The sequence below is a fragment of the Stigmatopora argus genome, chromosome 13 (genome assembly GCF_051989625.1).
Source record: "Stigmatopora argus isolate UIUO_Sarg chromosome 13, RoL_Sarg_1.0, whole genome shotgun sequence".
NCBI classification, from domain to species: domain Eukaryota; kingdom Metazoa; phylum Chordata; class Actinopteri; order Syngnathiformes; family Syngnathidae; genus Stigmatopora; species Stigmatopora argus.
This window is the reverse complement of record NC_135399.1, coordinates 3,052,203-3,072,444: the sequence shown is the minus strand read 5'-3', so window position 1 is coordinate 3,072,444 and position 20,242 is coordinate 3,052,203. Positions and strand designations below refer to the sequence as shown.

The 20,242-nt window shown below is 40.1% G+C and overlaps 1 protein-coding gene across 5 annotated transcripts in view; it reads left to right on the top strand.

The window, feature by feature from the left end:
* Positions 1 to 20,242, top strand: part of LOC144087060 (contactin-associated protein-like 5) — a 224,095-nt gene that overhangs the window by 176,651 nt on the left and 27,202 nt on the right. For all 5 annotated transcript variants that reach the window (XM_077617334.1, XM_077617335.1, XM_077617337.1 and 2 more), the window contains 3 exons: positions 1,448 to 1,618; positions 5,091 to 5,309; positions 8,616 to 8,855. In XM_077617334.1, coding sequence (XP_077473460.1) covers positions 1,448 to 1,618; positions 5,091 to 5,309; positions 8,616 to 8,855 — 630 coding nt within the window. The remainder of the gene's footprint in view (positions 1 to 1,447; positions 1,619 to 5,090; positions 5,310 to 8,615; positions 8,856 to 20,242) is intronic.

Below are 20,242 nucleotides of genomic sequence, written 5' to 3'. Positions count from 1 at the left end.
GGCGGCATGGCGGGTGAGTGGTTAGCGCGTCGGCCTCACAGTTTTATGTTCCTGGGTTCGATTCCAGGTCAGTCCTCCTGTGTGGAGTTTGCATGTTGTTCCTCGGCCTGCATAGGGTTTCTCTGCTTGCTCCAGTTTCCTCCCACATTCCAAATATATGCATGGTAGGATGGTTGAACTCTCTGAATTGCCCCTACATATGAGTGTGAGCGTGAATGGTTGTTTGTCTCCTCGTGCCTTGCGATAGGCTGGCCACCAATTCATGGTGTCTCCCGTCTCGTGCCTGAAGTCAGCTAGTATAGGCTCCAGCACCCCCAAGGCCCTTGTGAGGATATGCGGTTCAGAAAATGAATGAATGAATAAAAGAAACATGCAGTTTGACTAGTTCATTCAAAGTTATTTTTTGAATACAGAGCTGCCAACCTCTGTCGACCCCATTTCAGGAATACCCTTGTCCCATTTCCGGAGTATTTCTGGAGTGAATGTGATTCACACAAAATTCATATAAAATGTAAAAAAAATAAGCGTAGGACTATTTAAATCAAACTTTTATTATCATGTTTTTCCATTCATTGAAATATTGTTTTTTCAAACTATTGAAAAAGTACAGCATAATGAAAATAAGTTTATCTTTGTGTTTGGGTCCCTCTACGTGCGTTTTACAGTTAGTAATTCCAACATGTGTCACGCTGAAGTCGCACTTGCATGTTCTGCAATGCGCAAATGTCAGTCCTTTTGGTGAGTGTCTGGGTTTCTTCTTAGGAGTTTCATCCAAATTGCCATCCATTTTGTACTTAACCTGAGCAGGCATATTGAGAGTTACCAATGCTATGTACGCCTACTTCCTTTAGAACAATCCCAGAAATGAGAGGATTTGTTTCTAAACAAAAGACTGCTGGTTTAGTCAGCCTTAATAATACTTATTCTCTTGTGAAAAAAAAATGAAAACGAAAATTTTAAAGGGATAGAAGCTATCTATGCAATCGATTCCGAATCATTTGCCACGCTGAAGGTCGCACGAGACGAATCATTCGTCAGAACTTGTAACTCAGATGATTCACAATGCACTCGTATTACCAAATTCTTCCGGTTTACAGTGCAGTTGAATCAAGATGGCGGAAGTCGCAGTGATGGTGTTAATTTCGAGGGATTTAAATCGGAAATTGGGAAAAATGGTTGGTTAAAAAAAAATACGTGAAAATTTTGGGGGATTTCCAAAGTTTAGGGAGGTTGTCCGGTGTCCCGGAGTTTGCATTGCATTTCCGGAGAAACTCTTCCGGAGTAGTTGGCAGCTCCGTAAATATCTAAGTTAATTCCTGCAACATTCATTTCATTTAATTGTTGTCTTTCTTACATCATAGTTCTCTGAGCTTTCATTCTACGGTCATCCTCCGCCACTCTTATTTAACTACTGATACATCGTGGCAATTGTCTGTTTCTCCATCAGGGTCCATGTGGAACGCTGCCACCTTCTATCAGGAGTCGTCGTACCTCTATTTTCCCACCTTACCAACCGAGCCCGCCTCAGACTTTTCATTCTACTTCAAAACAAGCGCCCCTTCAGGAGTTTTTTTGGAGAGCCTGGGCCTCAAAGACTTTGTTCGAGTGGAGCTCAGCTGTGAGTCAACAATCATGCTTTGTAACAAGAGCAAGCATGCACAAAACGTGACAGCATTCTTGTGTTATACCGAACAAAACCATATATAACATTTCATGTTGGATTAATAGAAAATTAAATTGTTTTTATGCATCCTTGTAAGTGTCGCTGGAAACCATTTCAGGGTGTACGCCACCCCTTGCCCAAAGTCAGTTCAGCTGAGCTCAAGCCTGTGAGAATAATTTGTATAGACATAGAATGGATGGATTTATTTATTAACTCGTGCACTCCCAGCCCTTCTCATAAAAAAAATCCACTTTTTTTATTTTGACTCCTATTTCAAGCGGCGCAGAATAGTCGTACCTCTACTTACAAAATTAATTGGATTTGTGAGTTGAAAAAGTTGAAAATTTTGTAAGTAGAGCAGTACTTTATATTTAAATTCTGTAATTATTTCCACGATCCTTACAAAACTACCAACCAAACCCTTCAAAATTGATCAAAGTGTCCCAATTGTGGAGAAAAAATGTGAAGACACAATAATGAAAGAAAATAATCTTACGAGTGCCTCTAGGTAAGACAATTTCAGGATACAAAAGCTTTTGAGGTGCAAAGGAGTGCCTCAAGATACAAAAACAAGATCCAAACTATACGCATATGTATATATACCAGTGGTGGGCCGTGCATTTCACACCTGGGCCTTCAGTAGTGCTGTGTGTGAATCAATCCAACCCTCAATAAGTATTTTATGGCTATAAAACCTTTAATGCAGTTACAGCTGCGACACATAAAAATGAATCAATAATAACCTAAAAAAATGAAATATTATTTAGGAAAATAGACATGTTTTACTCACCAAAAATTATTTTTATTTAAACACGAAATCCATCCTCCTTTCTTTCCTCAAGAAGATTTTAATTACTCTGTCGTACAGATTACACGTACGTTTCAGGTCCATCAAGAAGTTCTTTTCTATCGCCATCAAAGCTAATGCAGTCGAGTCTATGCTGTTGTATTTCTGGCATAAGTTTTGATTCTGTTTCGGGCTGAAAATGTCCGTTCGACAGAAGCAGTGGACACGGGGATGGTCACTGTCAAACCCACTAATGTGTACAGCCGCCCCATGCTCTCACTCAGATTTTTCTGCTGCAGGAAGTCAAGGAGATCAGTGGGAGATTTTGCTGTAAAATCATCCGTGACATACATTACAATCAGTCCTGTTCTTAGCCGAGGCAGATCGAAAAGTGTACCGTGGCGCTGCGTTAAGATGGAGAAGGCTGCATGTGGCAAAGTTTTCTGGTATTCCCGAAACTTCTGCGGGTCGAGGAGGGAGAGAAACATCGGTTTTTCGTGTTCTTGAAATCTGGTCCGCGTCTGGCAAATAATATTGTCCAGAATCCTGTCGTGCAGTTGGTGGTAGTGCGCGCGAGAATCTTGCGCTTGACCTCTTCGTGCGCTTGGAGCACCCGCACTGCGTTCAGTGGCCTCGTAGATTTCCTCATATGGGCTCCTCTCGCGCTCAACTGTGTCACAAAACTCCTTTACTTTTGCAAGACAAAACTGTACATCCAGTTTGTTGTTCTGTAGTATTGAAAAAAGCATGTCTGAATGCTCAAAAATGCCATTAAATGTGTGAAGCAAAAAAACAAAATTCCAAATCATCCAAATGTGTTTTAAATCCATCAGCACACCGCACAGACTCATTCACCATTACAGAGACAAACAGTACTTTTATTTCCCTTCTCATCTCTTCCTCCATCACTTCAGCAATAACAGTGATCAGGTTGTCTTGTATTTTGCCCGACGTGCCACTAAACACTTAATTAGTGGACTGGTGGGAATGTACATCCGTGTTTCTCTCAGCAATGAGAAAATATAGTCGTACCTCTACGAAATTAATTGCTTCCAGAACTTTTTCGTAACTTGAAAATTTCGTAAGTAGAGATGTACTTTATATGTAAATTCTCTGATTAGTTCCACGGTCCTCAAACAACTATCAACTAAACCCTTTAAAATTGGTGAAAGTGTCCCGATTTAGTTTGAAAGATGTGAGGAAACACAAAAATGAGAGAAAATGATAAGAAAATCATTTATTAATGTCTTCAAATGAATAACAAGAATACAAAATCTATCCATGTTGAAACGCAGTGGAACGAGAGGTAGCTAACGATATGCAACAGAGAGATAGCACACAACCACTGTCATGTCTTGTTTTGGGTGGATGTGTGGTTGTTTGCTTTTCGCCCAAAACCCTAGCAAGACATGACAACCACACGAAGCGATGAACACACGTCTTATGAACGCAACATTAAGAATTCAAACAGCAACATTATTAACATTAATCAACAACAAACATTAACATTTCAAGATTTCTTTGGAATTTAATTTTTCACCCATTTTATTATTTATTATTATTATTTTTTATTCTTACCTGTTTGGATTTAATTTGCCCTTCTACCGTGGTGGTTGACGGACGTTTTGAAAATAAAAACTATCCAAAAACGATTTAACTTTGACCATTTTTAATAATGTTTCTATAATGCAACAGACAATCGTCATCAAAGTGGGCGATCGCACGACTCGTGAAGACTTTCTGGATGTGAAACTTCGTCAAATTTCTCCAGCGTTTCTTTGATTGTTGTTGTTGCAATGCTCGCTGATCCCTCCTCTGCCCACAGATTCTCGATTGATTCAGGTCTGGACTTTAACATGGCCATTCTAACACCCGGATATGTTTATTTGTGAACCATTCGGTTGTAGATCTGGCAATGGTGCAGTTGATAGCTCGAATCATCCTGCAACCGAATGGTCAGCAGTTTGATTCTTGGCTACAACTGCCCACTATCAAAGTCTTCTTGTGCAAAACACAAACCCAATGGGTTGCCAGGGCCTTGCATAGTAGCAGCACCATTGATGAATGGGTGAATGTGAGTAAATTTAAAGTGCTTTGTGCACGGTAAAAACATGTAGATAAAACTTCCACAGCAGAACCCCACATTCTATCTGTCATTCTATTTAGTTTTTGTCATGACAAGACACTCTGCAGAGGAATAGATAATTTAAATATAGTATGTGTGAAAAATAGAATTATAGTAATAAAGTCGTGCTTTATGGGGGAAAGAAATGTTGAAAGTGCTTGAATTTGACCTCGATGAAGGCACACAAAGCCAGCGAGGGCTTTAGAATATTAGAATGCTCCTTTGAGGGTAATGCAATCTGCTATGAAAATGTATGTAAATAATGAAAGAATGCACTAGAGGCTCTGTGAAGCTTGTTCTTGTCTGTCAGCATGATAAGTGCACAGTGCATTCTATTCAAACACAAATGCTGCCACACATTGTTTGTTGTAGTGGAGTTGATGTTATTTTCTGTTGATTACCTAGGAGCTTTGTCGACAAACCTGAGAAGGAGAATAGTACCATTGTTGTGTTGAGGCGAGAATGATCATACGACTCCTACTTATCCTATTATATGTGTCTTTCTGGCCAATCAGCTCCATCCATGGTGTCATTTTCCTTTGATGTTGGAAGCGGCACAGTGGTCCTGTCTGTCAAGTCGCACACACCATTCAACGACCGGCAATGGCACTACATAAAGGTGGAGCATAATGTCAAGGAGGCTTCGCTGCAGGTCGATCAGTTTCCTGCACGATTCCTGTCGGCTCCGGTGGACCGGCAACTACCTTTAAAGCTAAGCAGCCAGCTTTTTGTAGGTATGCTAAACTTCATGAATGAAATAGATGACTACAAGCTTAGATATTGCAGTAAACTTTGCTTCCTACTTTTTTTTTTCTTAATTTGGCTCAAACCAAACCGAGTGATAAATGTAAGTACACAATTGCGCTTAATAGTATTCAGAGAAAAATGGATCATTGCTTCACAAACAACCCTAATTTGGAATAAATCACACTGTCTCCAAATCTCCCATATATCTAGAAATATTCTTTACCATGTCCTTCAGTAGTCACATACCTGTCAACCACGGCCAATAGCTCCCTTTATTAATGATTGCAATTCCCCTTATTAAACGATAATAAACGATACAAACACAACGCAGCACATATTTACTCACATAGGGGGCACTTAAAAGTCGAAAATTTTCCCCAAAAGGGGTGCCCCATCTGTCAATGTTGCTTTATGCCAATGACAGCTTGACTGTCTGGGCTTTATTTATATAGTGAAAAGGCGGAAGGGACATGCGTGCGCATATTATGCTCAAAGCATGACAACATTAGCAATCGACAATGACATTTTCCTCTGCTTCCACTGACCGAGACGATCCGGATTAGAGCCAAAATAGGGAAGACGTGATCGGTTTTGCAAAAAACGAACTTTAAAAAAATATATATTCCCATACAAAAGTTGTCATACAGGGCACATAATTTTAAATGATCAAAAAATGTAGAAAATACGGGAAAAACGTATACGTATATATATATATATATATATATATATATATATATATATATATATATATATATATATCAGTGGCAGTGACGTATCAATCCAACCCTCAAAAACTATCTTATGGCTATAAAACCTCTACTGCAGCTAGAGCTGCGACACATAAAAAATAATCAATAAATCAATGCACAAAAATTGGGTAAAATCCACTTCCTAGCAGCAGTTCATGATTAAATACAAATACTGGAGCTTTTTAGACATCAGAACCGGGCCCGGAGTATCATTTGACATGACATCATCATGAGTCTGTGGAGTCCCTCCGAAGCTCCTTTAGCAATAGACTGCGGCACCCTCATTGCAGGAAGGAGCGCTTCCGCAGATCCTTCCTCCCATCAGCTGTCAGGCTCTTTAACAAAAAAAATGGCTGAGTGTTAAGACCTACCGTATGCATGCATATTTATGTGTATGTATGTATATATGTGCTAAGCAACACGCTTATTTATTTATATATTTATTCATGTATTTATGTATTAACTTACTTATTACCTATCTATTTATGTCTAAAATGCCTTTCCTATTCCTGCATCCTCACCCTCTTGCTACTGTGACAACAAAATTTCCCGAATACGGGATGAATAAAGTTATCCAATCCAATTCCCCGGTAAAAAGACAGCGATGAACGCCGATACGTCCATACGTGAAATGACAAAAAAAATGCACTAAAATTAGGTAAAATCCACTTCCTAGCAGCATTTATTGATTGAATACAAATACTGGAGCTTTTGAGACATTACAACCAGGCCAGGGGGTGATTTCCTCGGGAAAAGACAGCGATGGACGTCAATGGCGAAACGGCAAAAAATAAACTGGGGTAAAATCCACATCCTAGCAGCATTTAGTGATTAAATACAAACACTGAAGCTTAAATACAAACACTGGAGCTTTTCAGATATCAGAACCAGGCCCACAATTGAAATATTATTTAGGAATATAGCCATATTATACTCACCAAAAATTATTTTTAACTGTACACAATATCCATCCTCCTTCCTTTATTCCTTCTTTTCTATCGCCATCAAAGCTAATGATGAAAGTCGAGCCTGTCTTGTCATATTTCCGGCATTGTGGGTGGAGTTTGCGATCTCTTGGCCCGCCTACTAGCCAATCATAGTTGGTGAAAGCAATGACGTATCCCAGCCAGCAGAATGCCAACGCCTATGAAAAATCATTGTGGGGTTGCCAACTCAAAATCTGATTGGTTAAAAGCATCAGTCTTGTTTAATGCAGCAGACCCCGCAGAACTGATTGTGAAGGCTTTGAGGCAGATCTGATCTGGCAACAAATAATGGCTGAAATGTGATTGGTTAAATGCTTCAATATGAAAACACACATCTGGAAGCAGTGCAACCAGGGGGAAAAGCAATGAAAGGAAGCTAACAGACCATTTGGAATAATAAGTATTGATGGACAAAATATAATATGATTCAGATATTTCTTAGGCCAGCAGAGAAGGCCTTGAAGGCCCTGACGGCCCGCCACTGATATATATATATATATATATATATATATATATATATATACATACATACATACATACATACATACATACATACATACATACATACATACATACATACATACATACATACATACATACATACATACATACATACATACATACATACATACATACATACATACATACATACATACATACATACATACATACATACATACATACATACATACACGCATACACGCATACACGCATACACGCATACACGCATACACGCATACACGCATACACGCATACACGCATACACGCATACACGCATACACGCATACACGCATACACGCATACACGCATACACGCATACACACATACATATATATATACATATACATTGAACTTTTAAACTTGTTGCCTCCTTTCAGGCTTCAAACATAAAAGATATGATAATTTTTTTTTTCACAAATCAACAACAAGTGGGCTGAATATTTTCACAAGGCAGCCTGGGTCACACAACTTAGATACAATTTAAGGCTGGGCCAAATCTAAATCTGTTCTTTCCAAATTGTAAGTTCTCTTGTGAAGTTCTGCTGGATATTTTTTTTACTGTAGCTTGGGCAAAATGCAGATTTCTTATTTTAAGCAGGAGAGGCCAAGTAAATCATGAATTAATTAATCAATCTATTCTCCTGCCTGCACAATTTATTTTTAGTGCAAGTTAGTACAGTAATACCTCGAATATTGCAGCTTCAACTTTCGTGGCTTCACTACATCGTGGATTTCTTTCTGGGGGAATTTTTTTTTTTTTAAATTTTGCGGGTAAATTCATAAAAATGAAAATCCACGCTGAAACTCGAAAGCAGAAGCCACTGCCCTGTCCTCCGCGTGCTACTAGGACTCAGCAGTGAAGTAAAAACATTTTTTTTAATTATTTATTTATTTATTTTTCTAAATAGGGTTGACCCTACTTCGCGGTTTTTCGTTTATCGCGGCCGTGCCTGGTCTACATTAACCATGATAATCGAGGGATTACTGTATACCTTAAACTTGAATAACTCAAGTATTTAATTTGTCACATTACATGTCAATATTGCTGTTGTTGTAGGTGGAACGACATCTTTGCAGCGGGGCCTTTTGGGCTGTTTGAGGAGCCTGATGGTGAACGGTCGGAATTTAGACCTGGAAGAAAGGGCTAAGGTGACGCCGGGGGTCAGTGCTGGTTGCCCCGGGTATTGCAGTGGTTCCAGCAGCCTATGTCACAATAGGGGGCGGTGCATTGAGAAGAGCAACGGCTACACTTGTGACTGCTCTCAGTCAGCTTACGCTGGAACCTCATGTAACCAAGGTGAGACTCTATTCACTATATTGTGATGAAGGATAATATATTACAACACTGAGGTTGTGGAGAGATCCAAGATGGCCAGCCCGCACGGGTGCAGCGGTTCTTTGCTCTCCAGTTTGGTCCACCAATTTCTTTATACGCAGCTGTGTATGATGACAATAAAAGCTTTTGATGTTATGAGTAAGCCACTTGATGGTATAGGGGTTCACTTGCCTGATTTTGATGCCGACAAGCGTGATCGATTCCCGCTTGGTGGGGTGTGATTGGGCGTGTGAATGGTAACTCTGTCTCTCTGTGTACCCTACGGCTGACTGGCAACCAGTCAGGGTGGTAATCTGCCTTTCGCCCGTAGTTGGGCTCCATCAATCCTTGCGAGGATACATGGTACAGAAGATGAATGAATCAATGATTAGCAGTTTCATATTTTTACATAGTACCAAACACAAATTCTATTATCAAGTAGCCGTAACGCTGTGGTTTCTTGAAAACTGTATTTGTGTCAATTTCAACGAAGTTGAGAAATTGAGTAAATGTTAAATACCCTATTTTTACACCTATAGGGCGCACTTAAGAGTTTAAAATTGTCTCCAAAATGGACGCTGGGCCCAATCAGTCGGTCCACCTCGTGCACTAAATTCAAAATTCTGTATTATCATGACCGCTTGACTGACTGGTTTCATGTCTTGTTGACAGCCTACTCACTATGGTAAACCCAGTGGGCGTTCATGCTCTCGTGGTCAACTAAACAGACCCTAAATAATAGCCCGCCCGCGTACTTTATCCATTCAAAACATCCCAGACGAGTGGCAAGGCAGTTGACCACCGTGTGCTCGTAGCACTTTTAACCCCGCAAAAATATTCAAAAAAACAACACTATAGAGCTACATAGAGGAAAGGCCTCACATGATGCAAGCGTGAAAACATGGAAGATGGAATTCAAGCCATGGATTGAACACGAAAGAGCAGCCAGGAGAAACAAAGTTGTGAACGGTTTGGGAGCAATGAATGCCGGATGATAAACATTGTTATACAAAGATTGGGAGGCTGCGTTGCATGAGTTACGTGATGATTTGGAATGGATTGTCGATGATTGCGCAAAAGTGTCAGAAAGCACTGTAGTTTGAGCTTTCGCCAAAGTTGAAATCACTAATACAGAAGCCCACTGCAAAAACTCTGACCCTGACACACTGACTATGACGAATTTGTTGATGTTTGAATGCTTAGACTTCTATTCCCGGGAATACACATTATGTCAATAAAACACAATCAAACGCAGTTTTGCACCTGTTGCCCTTTTAAAACATACACTAACATTCATTCTAGCATATGCGTCATGTTCGCACTACCATGAGTTGGGGCCAATGAGCCAAAGCACCTTGTGTATGGGCAAAATACTACTCCATTTCAGGCTGGCTCTGGCATTCGCCTGGATGATGCCGTTTTCGAGTTGGGCTGGCCCCTGTCACACAGCTTGGACACGGTGCCGCTCGGACCGGGTCTAACGTCCGGCCACAGTGCGAAAACGTTGGCATCATGGAGATATTTTTCATATCTTGGGACAAACTACCGTATTTTCTCGCATATAAGCCGCCTCCGCGCCGCGTATAAGCCATACCCTTAAAATTGTTGAATTTTAGAATTTCTCTCATATAAGATGCCCCCTGATTCACAATTTTCAACTCCATGTTCATGGTTTTAATTGGTAGTACAAATGTGTTACTTTGAAGGGAAAATCTTAAGAAAAATAATCGCAAGTGGTATTCCTGAGATACTCTATGAGTCCAAAGGATCGTCTGGATTGCACATTATTTGGGTCAATATCATAAGGAAGTTAATATACCTGTCATTGTAAATGCAAAATATAAAATTATTCAATTTGAAAAAATAATTAAGTCTATCTTGACGAGAACCTGATGCTTTTCAATGACGGAAATTACAATTTTCTTACCAGCGGTTTAAAATGTTGTGGCGGCCATATTGGTTCTAATGTCGAAATATCTCGATTCTTTCAATGGTTCATTTTACTGCAATTGTTGTCACTTTTGAACAAGAAATAAAAAGAAAAAAAATCAAAGCAGAATTTTCTTTTATTACATAATCACAAATGTAGAATAATTTCCTTTCTGTGTTTCGAAAGGGTGTTGCCTGCACATAGATAAACTCAAAAAGGAAGTAACGTGAGCAGTACAACCAGGAAGTGTCTCTGTAGCGGTCTAGTGTTCACCAAGTCTCTGTGTGCAATAATACACATTACGGAGGTATCAAGGCTGATATTTTAATGATCGACTGCAAGACCTTCGATAAGCCTTAACAATTATTGGGATGTGCTGACATAGTAGACACTATGAACACATCTATCAAGGCTACTCGTGTCTGGCCAGTCAGAGCACGTTTAACTACGGTAAGATGGTGACACCCTGAGCGAGCAGTGGCAGGCACAAGTGAGTTTTTTCACGTTTTACGCAAGATACGTTTTTTTCTTGAATTTCATTCATAGACATAAAAATAAATTTTGTTTAGCATTTTATTTATTTACCTTTTCTCTATTTTTTAATACATGACCGTAACGGCCGCGTTCTATTGCGTTATAGCATTTCGTCTTTGTCACCTTGCAGTTTCGTGCATGTCAAGTCTAATTTGTGCGCATATAAACCATACCCTGGATTCAGTCATTATTTTTGAGTGACAAATACAGCTTATATGCGAGAAAATACGGCAGCTCCCACCGAGGCTTTTTGTAACTTGAATATTTCGTAGGTAGAAGCATGTTCAAGCGGAATACCGTTGTTGTTTTTTAATGTATTTTATTTAATTATTTTTTTCTAAATATCCTTCTACTTTGAGTTTGATGGCTGCTATACGTTTCCCCCCAAAAAATCTTGACTTACTGGTAAATTGAGAAATGCTCAAAAACACCATATTTCACAAGCCAATAGCTCATAGAATGAAAAATAAGCCATCAGGGATATTTTCCCCCATTCTTTATGGCTGTGATTGTGGCTTTTTAATTATGTTTACCAGCTCCATGTGTGATATCCATCCATTTCCACCAGGTTTTAAAGCAGCTCTTGCTTGGCATTGGAACTGTTAAATGGGAGAGTTGGCCATTTTACATTGTTACCGTCTATCTGTTCTAACTCCAGCCATGATTGTTATATTTTAAGGTGTAACCCACTTAATGAATAATTGTATTTGGTTCGCTAAATAATATTGTTGGAAATTAGTTTATTAGTTCCTGTAACGACTTATGAAGGTCACTTCCATTTACTACTAGTACAATAGCAAGCCAGTCACTCTAGATTTTACCTTTAGTGAAAGGCATGGACTCCCACAGTAACTTTATTCGCCGCAGTTTCATGACTAATTACTAGTGTATCCTATCCCTCTAAGCCTAAATTAGGCAACCATGTTATGCCAACCCTTAACAAAGCAGCCATTCAGACCACAAATGGCATTATTAATCATTTTACTAGTTTCAAAGTGGGGACAGCCATAATTGTAAGCATGCGCCCCAAGATATTATTATGACGTCAATATTGTCCAATTTGCACCTTGCCAACATATTGAGTGTCATATTTTTGTCACCTCTTCCTATCTGCAAGGATTACGAAGGCTAAATCAATCATTTGTTCCCCTTTTCCTCTGCAGTGTGGAGATTCTCCAGGTCATGTTTCCTTTTTCTTTTCTTTAACAGCCCTGTAGTGCTCCATTTATTTTATCTGCCGCGACACGCTTCTTTTATCTTGGCGATTCGGTCGGTAGGTTAGCCTAAACGACATACTCTTTCGGATCATTGGCTTTCTTGTTCCTCAACCCTTGGCAAGAAAAGGCCCTTGAGAAATGCTCGTGTTTGCTCTCTTCTGAGTACACTGTTACCATGGACTAGGTCTGCTATAAACTCCTTAATGCCTCTATATCGGATGTGCAGGGCCGCAAGGCTTCACTATCTGCCCCACACCATGAAAATTAAAATCAAGCAGGATTCTAATCCTTAATGAGAGTCACAGGTGTTTTTGTAGTGTAGAGAGAAATCCAGAAGCCTTTCAAATTAACATTATGGAGTCACAAGTATTTTCTCGCATATAAGCCATATCGAACTATCGAACATATGATCGAACTCAGGTTAAGAACCACTGCATTACAGTGTTTTCATATGCATATACCGTATTTTCACGACTGTAAGGCGCACATAAAAGTCTAAAATTTTCTCCAAAATAGACAGGGCGCCGTATAATCCAGTGCGCTTTATATATGGACCAATACTAAAATTGTTATCACGATAAAATAAAATCAATCAGTCGATAGGACAACTACGGAAAGCAGCCCCCGACTCTACTATTTTCCCTTAGATAAAGTACTGCGCAGTGACTGCTGGGATATAGAGTTCTTAATACACCCAGTTCTTCAATACAGTTAGTATGACGGTGAGCACACTAATTTGGTGCTCGCCGTCATTTCGGCTGTATTTACAAAATAAATCCTGCCGCTAAATGTTGGCGTCAACAGAGCATTCAAAGCTAGACTGTGAACTATATATATATACAACTACAGCCCCAGACTCTACTATTTCCCGTAGTAGATAAAGTACTGCGCAGTGACTGCTGGGATATAGAGTTCTTCAATACACTCAGTATGACGGCGACCACACTCATTTGGTGCTCGCCGTCATTTCGGCTGTATTTACAAAAGAAATCCTGCCGCTAGATGTTGGCTTCAACGGAGCATTCAAAGGTAGACTGAGAACGATATATATATATATATATATATATATATATATATATATATATATATTATATATAATAACTTGGGGCTTGCCGTCATTCCTGGAGGCTTAAGAACTACAACCGCGGGACCCAGCGTTTTGGAAGACTCATTTGGGCAATTGTTTAATTCGGACACAGAAATTGAGGACTTTGATGGATTTGTGGGTGATGATGACGTAAGTTGTAAAATGTCGAAATAAAGTACAACCGAACTCAGTTTTGCTTCCGTTGCCTTTTTAAAAACGTGTTTTTAGCGTGTGGGTGTAGCGTGCAAGAACTATATTTCCCAGCAGTCACTGCGCACCGGAACCCGGAAATAGGCTACTTCCGGTAGCCAGCGCTATTGCGTTTTGATGTTCATCCATATATAATATATAATATATATGCGTCTAAAAAAACGGTGCGTGCTTTGTGTGTTTAAAATACAGAAATAGCCCTCGTTACTGACACTGCGGCTAAAAATACGATGCGCCGAATAGTCGTGAAAATACGGTTTAATATTTAATGAACACACTTCTTGATAATTGTACTTGTGTACTTGTATTTTAGTATTGGTGTGAAAACATGTACTGTATTTACTCGCATATAAGCAAGCTGCTTTTCTCAGACAAAAATATGATGACTAAATCAAGGCTACGGCTTATACGCGCATAAAAACATGACTTGCAAAAAAAACTGCAATTTGACGGCACCGCGACACAATGACGTTACTTCAAAATGGCGCCCAGGCATGCGCCGTGACGTCACGACAATACGGTCATTTATTTCACAATAGAGAAAAGATAAACAGATAAAACGCTAAGCAAAATTTATTTTGACGTCTATTAATGAAATTCATGAAAAAAAAAACGGATCTTGCATAAAACGCAAAATGTTCCCATCACTGCTCGTTCGGCGCACAGCCATCTTCGGGAGGTCGGGGCACTGCCAACTTAGTGAGGTCAGGGCGCTGGCATCTACATTTTTTTCGCCAGACTCGAGTAGCCTTGATTTTGAAATAAAACAGAATTCCACCTTGATTTTGTTTCGTTTTATTTCTTGTTCGAAAGTGATAACTATTAGAGTAATATGAACCATCGAAAGAATTGAGATATTTTGACATTAGAAGCAATATTGCTGCTACAACATCTTAAACTTCTGGTAAGAAAATTGTAATTTATGTATTTAGAAAGCATCAGGTTCTCATCAAGATAGACTTATTTCTTTTTCAAATTTAATAATTTGATATTTTGCATTTACAAAGACAGGCATATTAACTTCCTTATGATATTGACCCTAATAATGTGCTTTTGATTCATAGAGTATTTCAGAAATACCACTTGTGATGATTTTTCTTAAGATTTTTCCCTTCAATGTAACACATTTGTACTCCCTATTAAAACCATGAATATGGAGGTGCAAATTGGGAATCAGGGGGGCGGCTTATATGCGAGAAATTGTAAAATTAAAAAATTTCAAGGCAACTTTCAGGGTGCGGCTTAAACGCGCGTTCGTCTTATATGTTTTAAATCCACTGGCACCTGCTAAAAATGAAAAATTAAATAAATAAAAATGTGCTACTGCAAGTTTATATCATACCTGATGGGAAATAAATGTTTTTGTAAAACTGAGCTCATCTTCCCCATTTCGTCTCTAATCCATATCGTCTGGGTCACACGTAGCAGATGAAAACATGGTACTCGGACGATTCGCTGAAAGACGTTTGGCCGACGGACAGTTCGCCGAACAGACGTTTCGCCGAAACGGGATTCGCGCGCTCGCCCCGCCCCCGGATCGTGTGTGTACATGTTTTTCAACCTTGGCCCGCGGGCCATATACGGCCCGTTACAGATAACATTCATTTAGGAATAAAAAGTGCATGTACTGCCCCCCGCTGGACATATTTCTAAATACAAGAACGTACTACAATGTACTGCCATTTTTTATTTTTTTTTATTTTATCCTTGCGTTTAAAGTAGTAGCCATTTGGAGATCACGCAGAACAGTACACGACAGAAGAAATAGAGAAAATAAAGTAGTAGTAACAGTAAGTACTACTGTAATGAAATTGTAAATCCAGAAATCCTACTCCAGAAAACTTACACCAGCATAGAAAACGTTGAAATTAATCTTTGAATTAAGGTTCTCAGCAAATCATTTTGAATATATATTTCCTAAAATAATGGGAAATTATTTAAAATTAAACTAAAAGTAAAAGTGTGTTCCATGGCATTTTCAAGTATTTTTCTCTAAGCCCTCTAGTCTGTCCAAGGCACTTAGAATTTCACATAAGTCTTCTAGTCTTGTTTTTTCTCAGTGTCAGACATCAATCCTCAGCTTTGATAAATTACATTGCGTGTCCAAATGGCTACTACTTTAAACGCAAGGATAAAATAAAAAATATAAAAAATTGGCAGGTACTTGTATTTAGAAATATGTCCAGCGGGGGGCAGTACATGCCCTTGTTATTCCTAAATGAATGTTATCTGTAACGGGCCGAAATGAATGTTATCTCTTAACGGCCCGTTATCTCTTATATGGCCCGCGGGCCAAGGTTGAAAAACATGTACACATACGATCCGGGGGCGGGGCGAGTGCGCGAATCCCGTTTCGGCGAACTGTCCGTCGGCCAAACGTCCGTCGGCGAAACGTCTTTCGGCGAATCGTCCGGTCACGATGAAAACATAATCGTCAAATGCTAATGTTGTCATGCTTTGAATGATATGCGCAAGCGCATCAGTTACGTCCACCTTTTCACTATATGTAGGGCGTCAGCAAGCGATGTACCCAGACAGTCAAGCTGTCAGCAACCTACAAAGACAACTACAGAATCTAGAATTTAGTGCATAAAAAAGGTGCCCCGACAATTGGACACGCCGTCCACTTTGGTCAAAATTTTAGACTTTTAAGTGCTCCTGATGTGAATAAATATGTGCCGTGCTGTGTTTGTACTGTTTACTATCGCTTAACAAGGGGAATTGCAATCAATAATAAGGGGAGCAATTGGTCGAGGTTGACAGGTATGTTATATAAAGTCCTGCTTGCTAGGAAGCTCATGTGACCTTAGTACTGCTTTTACTATATACAGTAATACCTTCACATACGAGTTCCCCAATATACGAGAAATTTGAGTAACGAGTAAAATTCCGAGCAAATATTTCCCTTGAGATACGTGACAAATTTTGAGATATGAGGATACGAGACAGCCGGCCGAGACGCGAGAGTCTGCTTATGATAACAGTGCACTGTTTTTCTCGCTGCATCTCCCTCATGTAAAGATATATACGAGCACTGGGCAGAGCGTTGCATTTTTCAGTGGGATTTTTTGCATTAGACAGTGCAGAATTAAGGGAAAAGGAATGGGTCGAAAGCAAGCAGGTGCAATGAAGGGTAGTACAAAGAAAAGGTGTATGATGAGAATCAATATTAAGCACGAAATAATCGAAAAACATGAGAGTGGTGTAACGCATTAAGCTCTTATCTCAAGCTATTACTGTACCGTTTACTCTCATCATTCACCACTTTACAGCTTCAGTCTATTGCAATATTTTATATTAATATCCAAATAAAAAATGTTCATAAAAATGTCAAAATTCACGCTGAAACTCGCGAGCAGAAGACAGGGGACCACCTCTCATTTCTCAACAGTTACACACAACCGTGCACACAGATTAAAAAAAAATTCTGAATGTTAAAATGTAAGAAACGTCTTCCTGGACAAATGTCTCTGTCCCTTGGCACAGCCAAGGGGGAAAACATGGCTTCCTAGACAATTATGTCTACAGTATATGAACAGGGAAAGAATTCCTGTGGTGTGGTGGTAGGATGATATAAATCAAACGTGACTTCGCAGCATGATGACAGTTGTTCAATTGTCATTTGCAGCAGCTCTCGTTGACAGCAAACAAATTACGTTTAGTGGGGTTTGTTGGGAACAAAAGAATGTTTTGTGCTCCTGGCGAGAACATTTTATGATGCCATACGCTTATTTTTAATGTGGAACATGAGACTAAGAGCTTTAATGGGGCTGCTAATGATGGTTCATCTTTTCATGCCTAATGAATTTCTATTTAAGTCCAATAAACATGAATAAACCCTTTCAGGAGTCCAAACTAAATATTGCATATCAAAATCATATGATTTACTCTTAAATATATGCAGGCAGTCTTTCTAGGGTTCGATTAAGGCTATGTTCACAATGCGGGTTATTTCCTGTGTTTGTCCATCATACTTGTACCAGAATTTTTAAGCACTGTAAGCGATCCAAATCAAATTTACGCTTACGACCCATCAATAGGTTGAAAACTGAAGCATTGTTTGACTAAACAAACAACAGGCTTATAGAGCCACACCCCTCCCTCACCTTGCTGGGTCCGACCATCTCTGCCTGTCCCTCACCCACTCATACACGCCACTGGAGGCTAACAAGGCCACAAATAAAGATAATAAAAACATGGCCTGAGGACGCCCTTTCTCAGCTGCAGGACTGTTTTTCCCGCACCATTTGGGAACGTTTTGAACACCACAACTTCCAGGACTACACGGACACTATACTTCCCTACATCAAAAACTGTACGGGCACTGTCACTGTTAATAAACGTATCCAGGTTTTTCCTAACCAAAAACCCTGGATGACCAGTGAGACACAGGCACTCATCAAATGCCGTAACACTGCCTTCAGGTCAGGGGACAAGTAACAATACAGCGCTGCCAGAGCAGACCTGAACTGACGAAAGGCATTAAAAAGGCTAAGACAGCATATACAAGGAAAATTGAGGAGCACTTCACAAAAAATAACCCAAAAAAGACGTGGCAGGGAATACGACACATTACCAATTACAATGACAATAATGTCTCTGTTAACGCAGATGCCTCACTAGCAGAGGAACTGAACCGTTTCTTGAGGCTGACAAATCGGATTCAGTCTCAACCCATCCACCACCATCCGCAGCAGTACACTGAAGCTTCAGGAACATGAAGTGAGACAGGTACTACGGACTGTGAACACCAGGAAGGCTGCTGGCCCTGAAGGAGTACCTGAAGGTGCTCAAAGCCGGTGCTGACCAGCTCACTGGGGATTTCACAAAGATTTTCAATTGTTCCCTGCAACAATCATTCATCCCATCCTGCCTGAAATCTGCCACCATTATCCCTGTCCCTAAAAAGCCAACCATTGACAGCCTGAATGATTATAGGCCTGTTGCACTTACGCCTGTGATCATAAAGTGCTTTGAAAAGTTGGTCGCCCGTCACATCAGGTTTGCTTATAGAGCAAACAGGTTCACTGAGGACGTCATCGCCGTAGCTCTACACACAACACTGAGCCACCTGGAGCACCATGGGAACTATGTGAGGATGTTTTTCATTGACTATAGCTCAGCCTTCAACACTATAATACCGGGATTCTGGCTGACAAAATCTCCCACCTTGGACTATCCTCTTCCATCTGCTGCTGGATTAAGAAGTTCTTAACCAACCGTCCACAAACTGTTATACTTTGTCCCCACCTCTCTTCCTCCATTACACTGAGCACTGGTTCCCCTCAAGGCTGTGTACTGAGTCCTCTTCTATACTCCCTGTACACATACGACTGTACACCGACCCACCAGTCCAACTCATTCATCAAATTTGCCGATGACACCACTGTAGTCGGACTCATCTCAGGGGGGACGAGTCTCCACAGAGATGAGGTCAACAAACTGTCTTCGTGGTGTTTGGTGTACAATCTCACACTAAACACCACGAAAACTAAATAAATAATCCTGGACTTTCGCAAACGCAGCACAGATCTGGCCCCACTCCTCATAAATGGAGTATGCGTAGACAGGGTCCAGTCCTTCAAATTCCTGGGGGTCAACGTCACGGAAAAGCCCTCCTGGTCTACCAACAACACGGCAGTGGTGAAGAAGGCCCAAAAACGACTCCATTTCCTAAGATTACTCATGAGGAACAACTTGGACACTACGCTTCTGGTAACCTTCTATAGAGCCACTGTGGAGAGCATCGTGGCATACTGCATTACAGTGTGGTACGCTGGATGCACGGCAGCAGACAGAAAAGCCATGCAGAGAGTGATCAACACCACCCAGAAGATCATCGGCTGCTCTCTGCCCTCACTGGATGACATTGCCAGCCATCGCTACCTCAGCAGAACATTGTCAGGGACCCATACCACCCTGGTCACAACATGTTCCAGCTGCTGCCCCGCTGACACTACAGGTCTCACAAAGCACGGACAAATAAACTTAAGGACAGTTTTTTTCCCGATTTTTGTGGAGTAGCACCACCAATTTCATTATATGCATCTGTATATGATGACAATAAAGGCTTTTGTTTATTTTATTTGAGGCTTATATAAGCCATCTTTCTTTTTGATGCCAGTTATCACGGGAATATTATGTTGACTGCAGTAGTACAAAATCCTCAAAATTTCCAGAGAAGTGTGACTACAGTTATCCCTCGAATATCGGAGATAATGTAGACCAGACATTGCCGCGATAATCGAAAAGCCGCTAAGTACGATCAGCCCTATTATTATTTTATTATATATATATATACATATATATATATATATATATATATATATATATATATATATATACACCGTATTTTCACGACTATAAGGCGTTTTTGTAGTGTAGAGAGAAA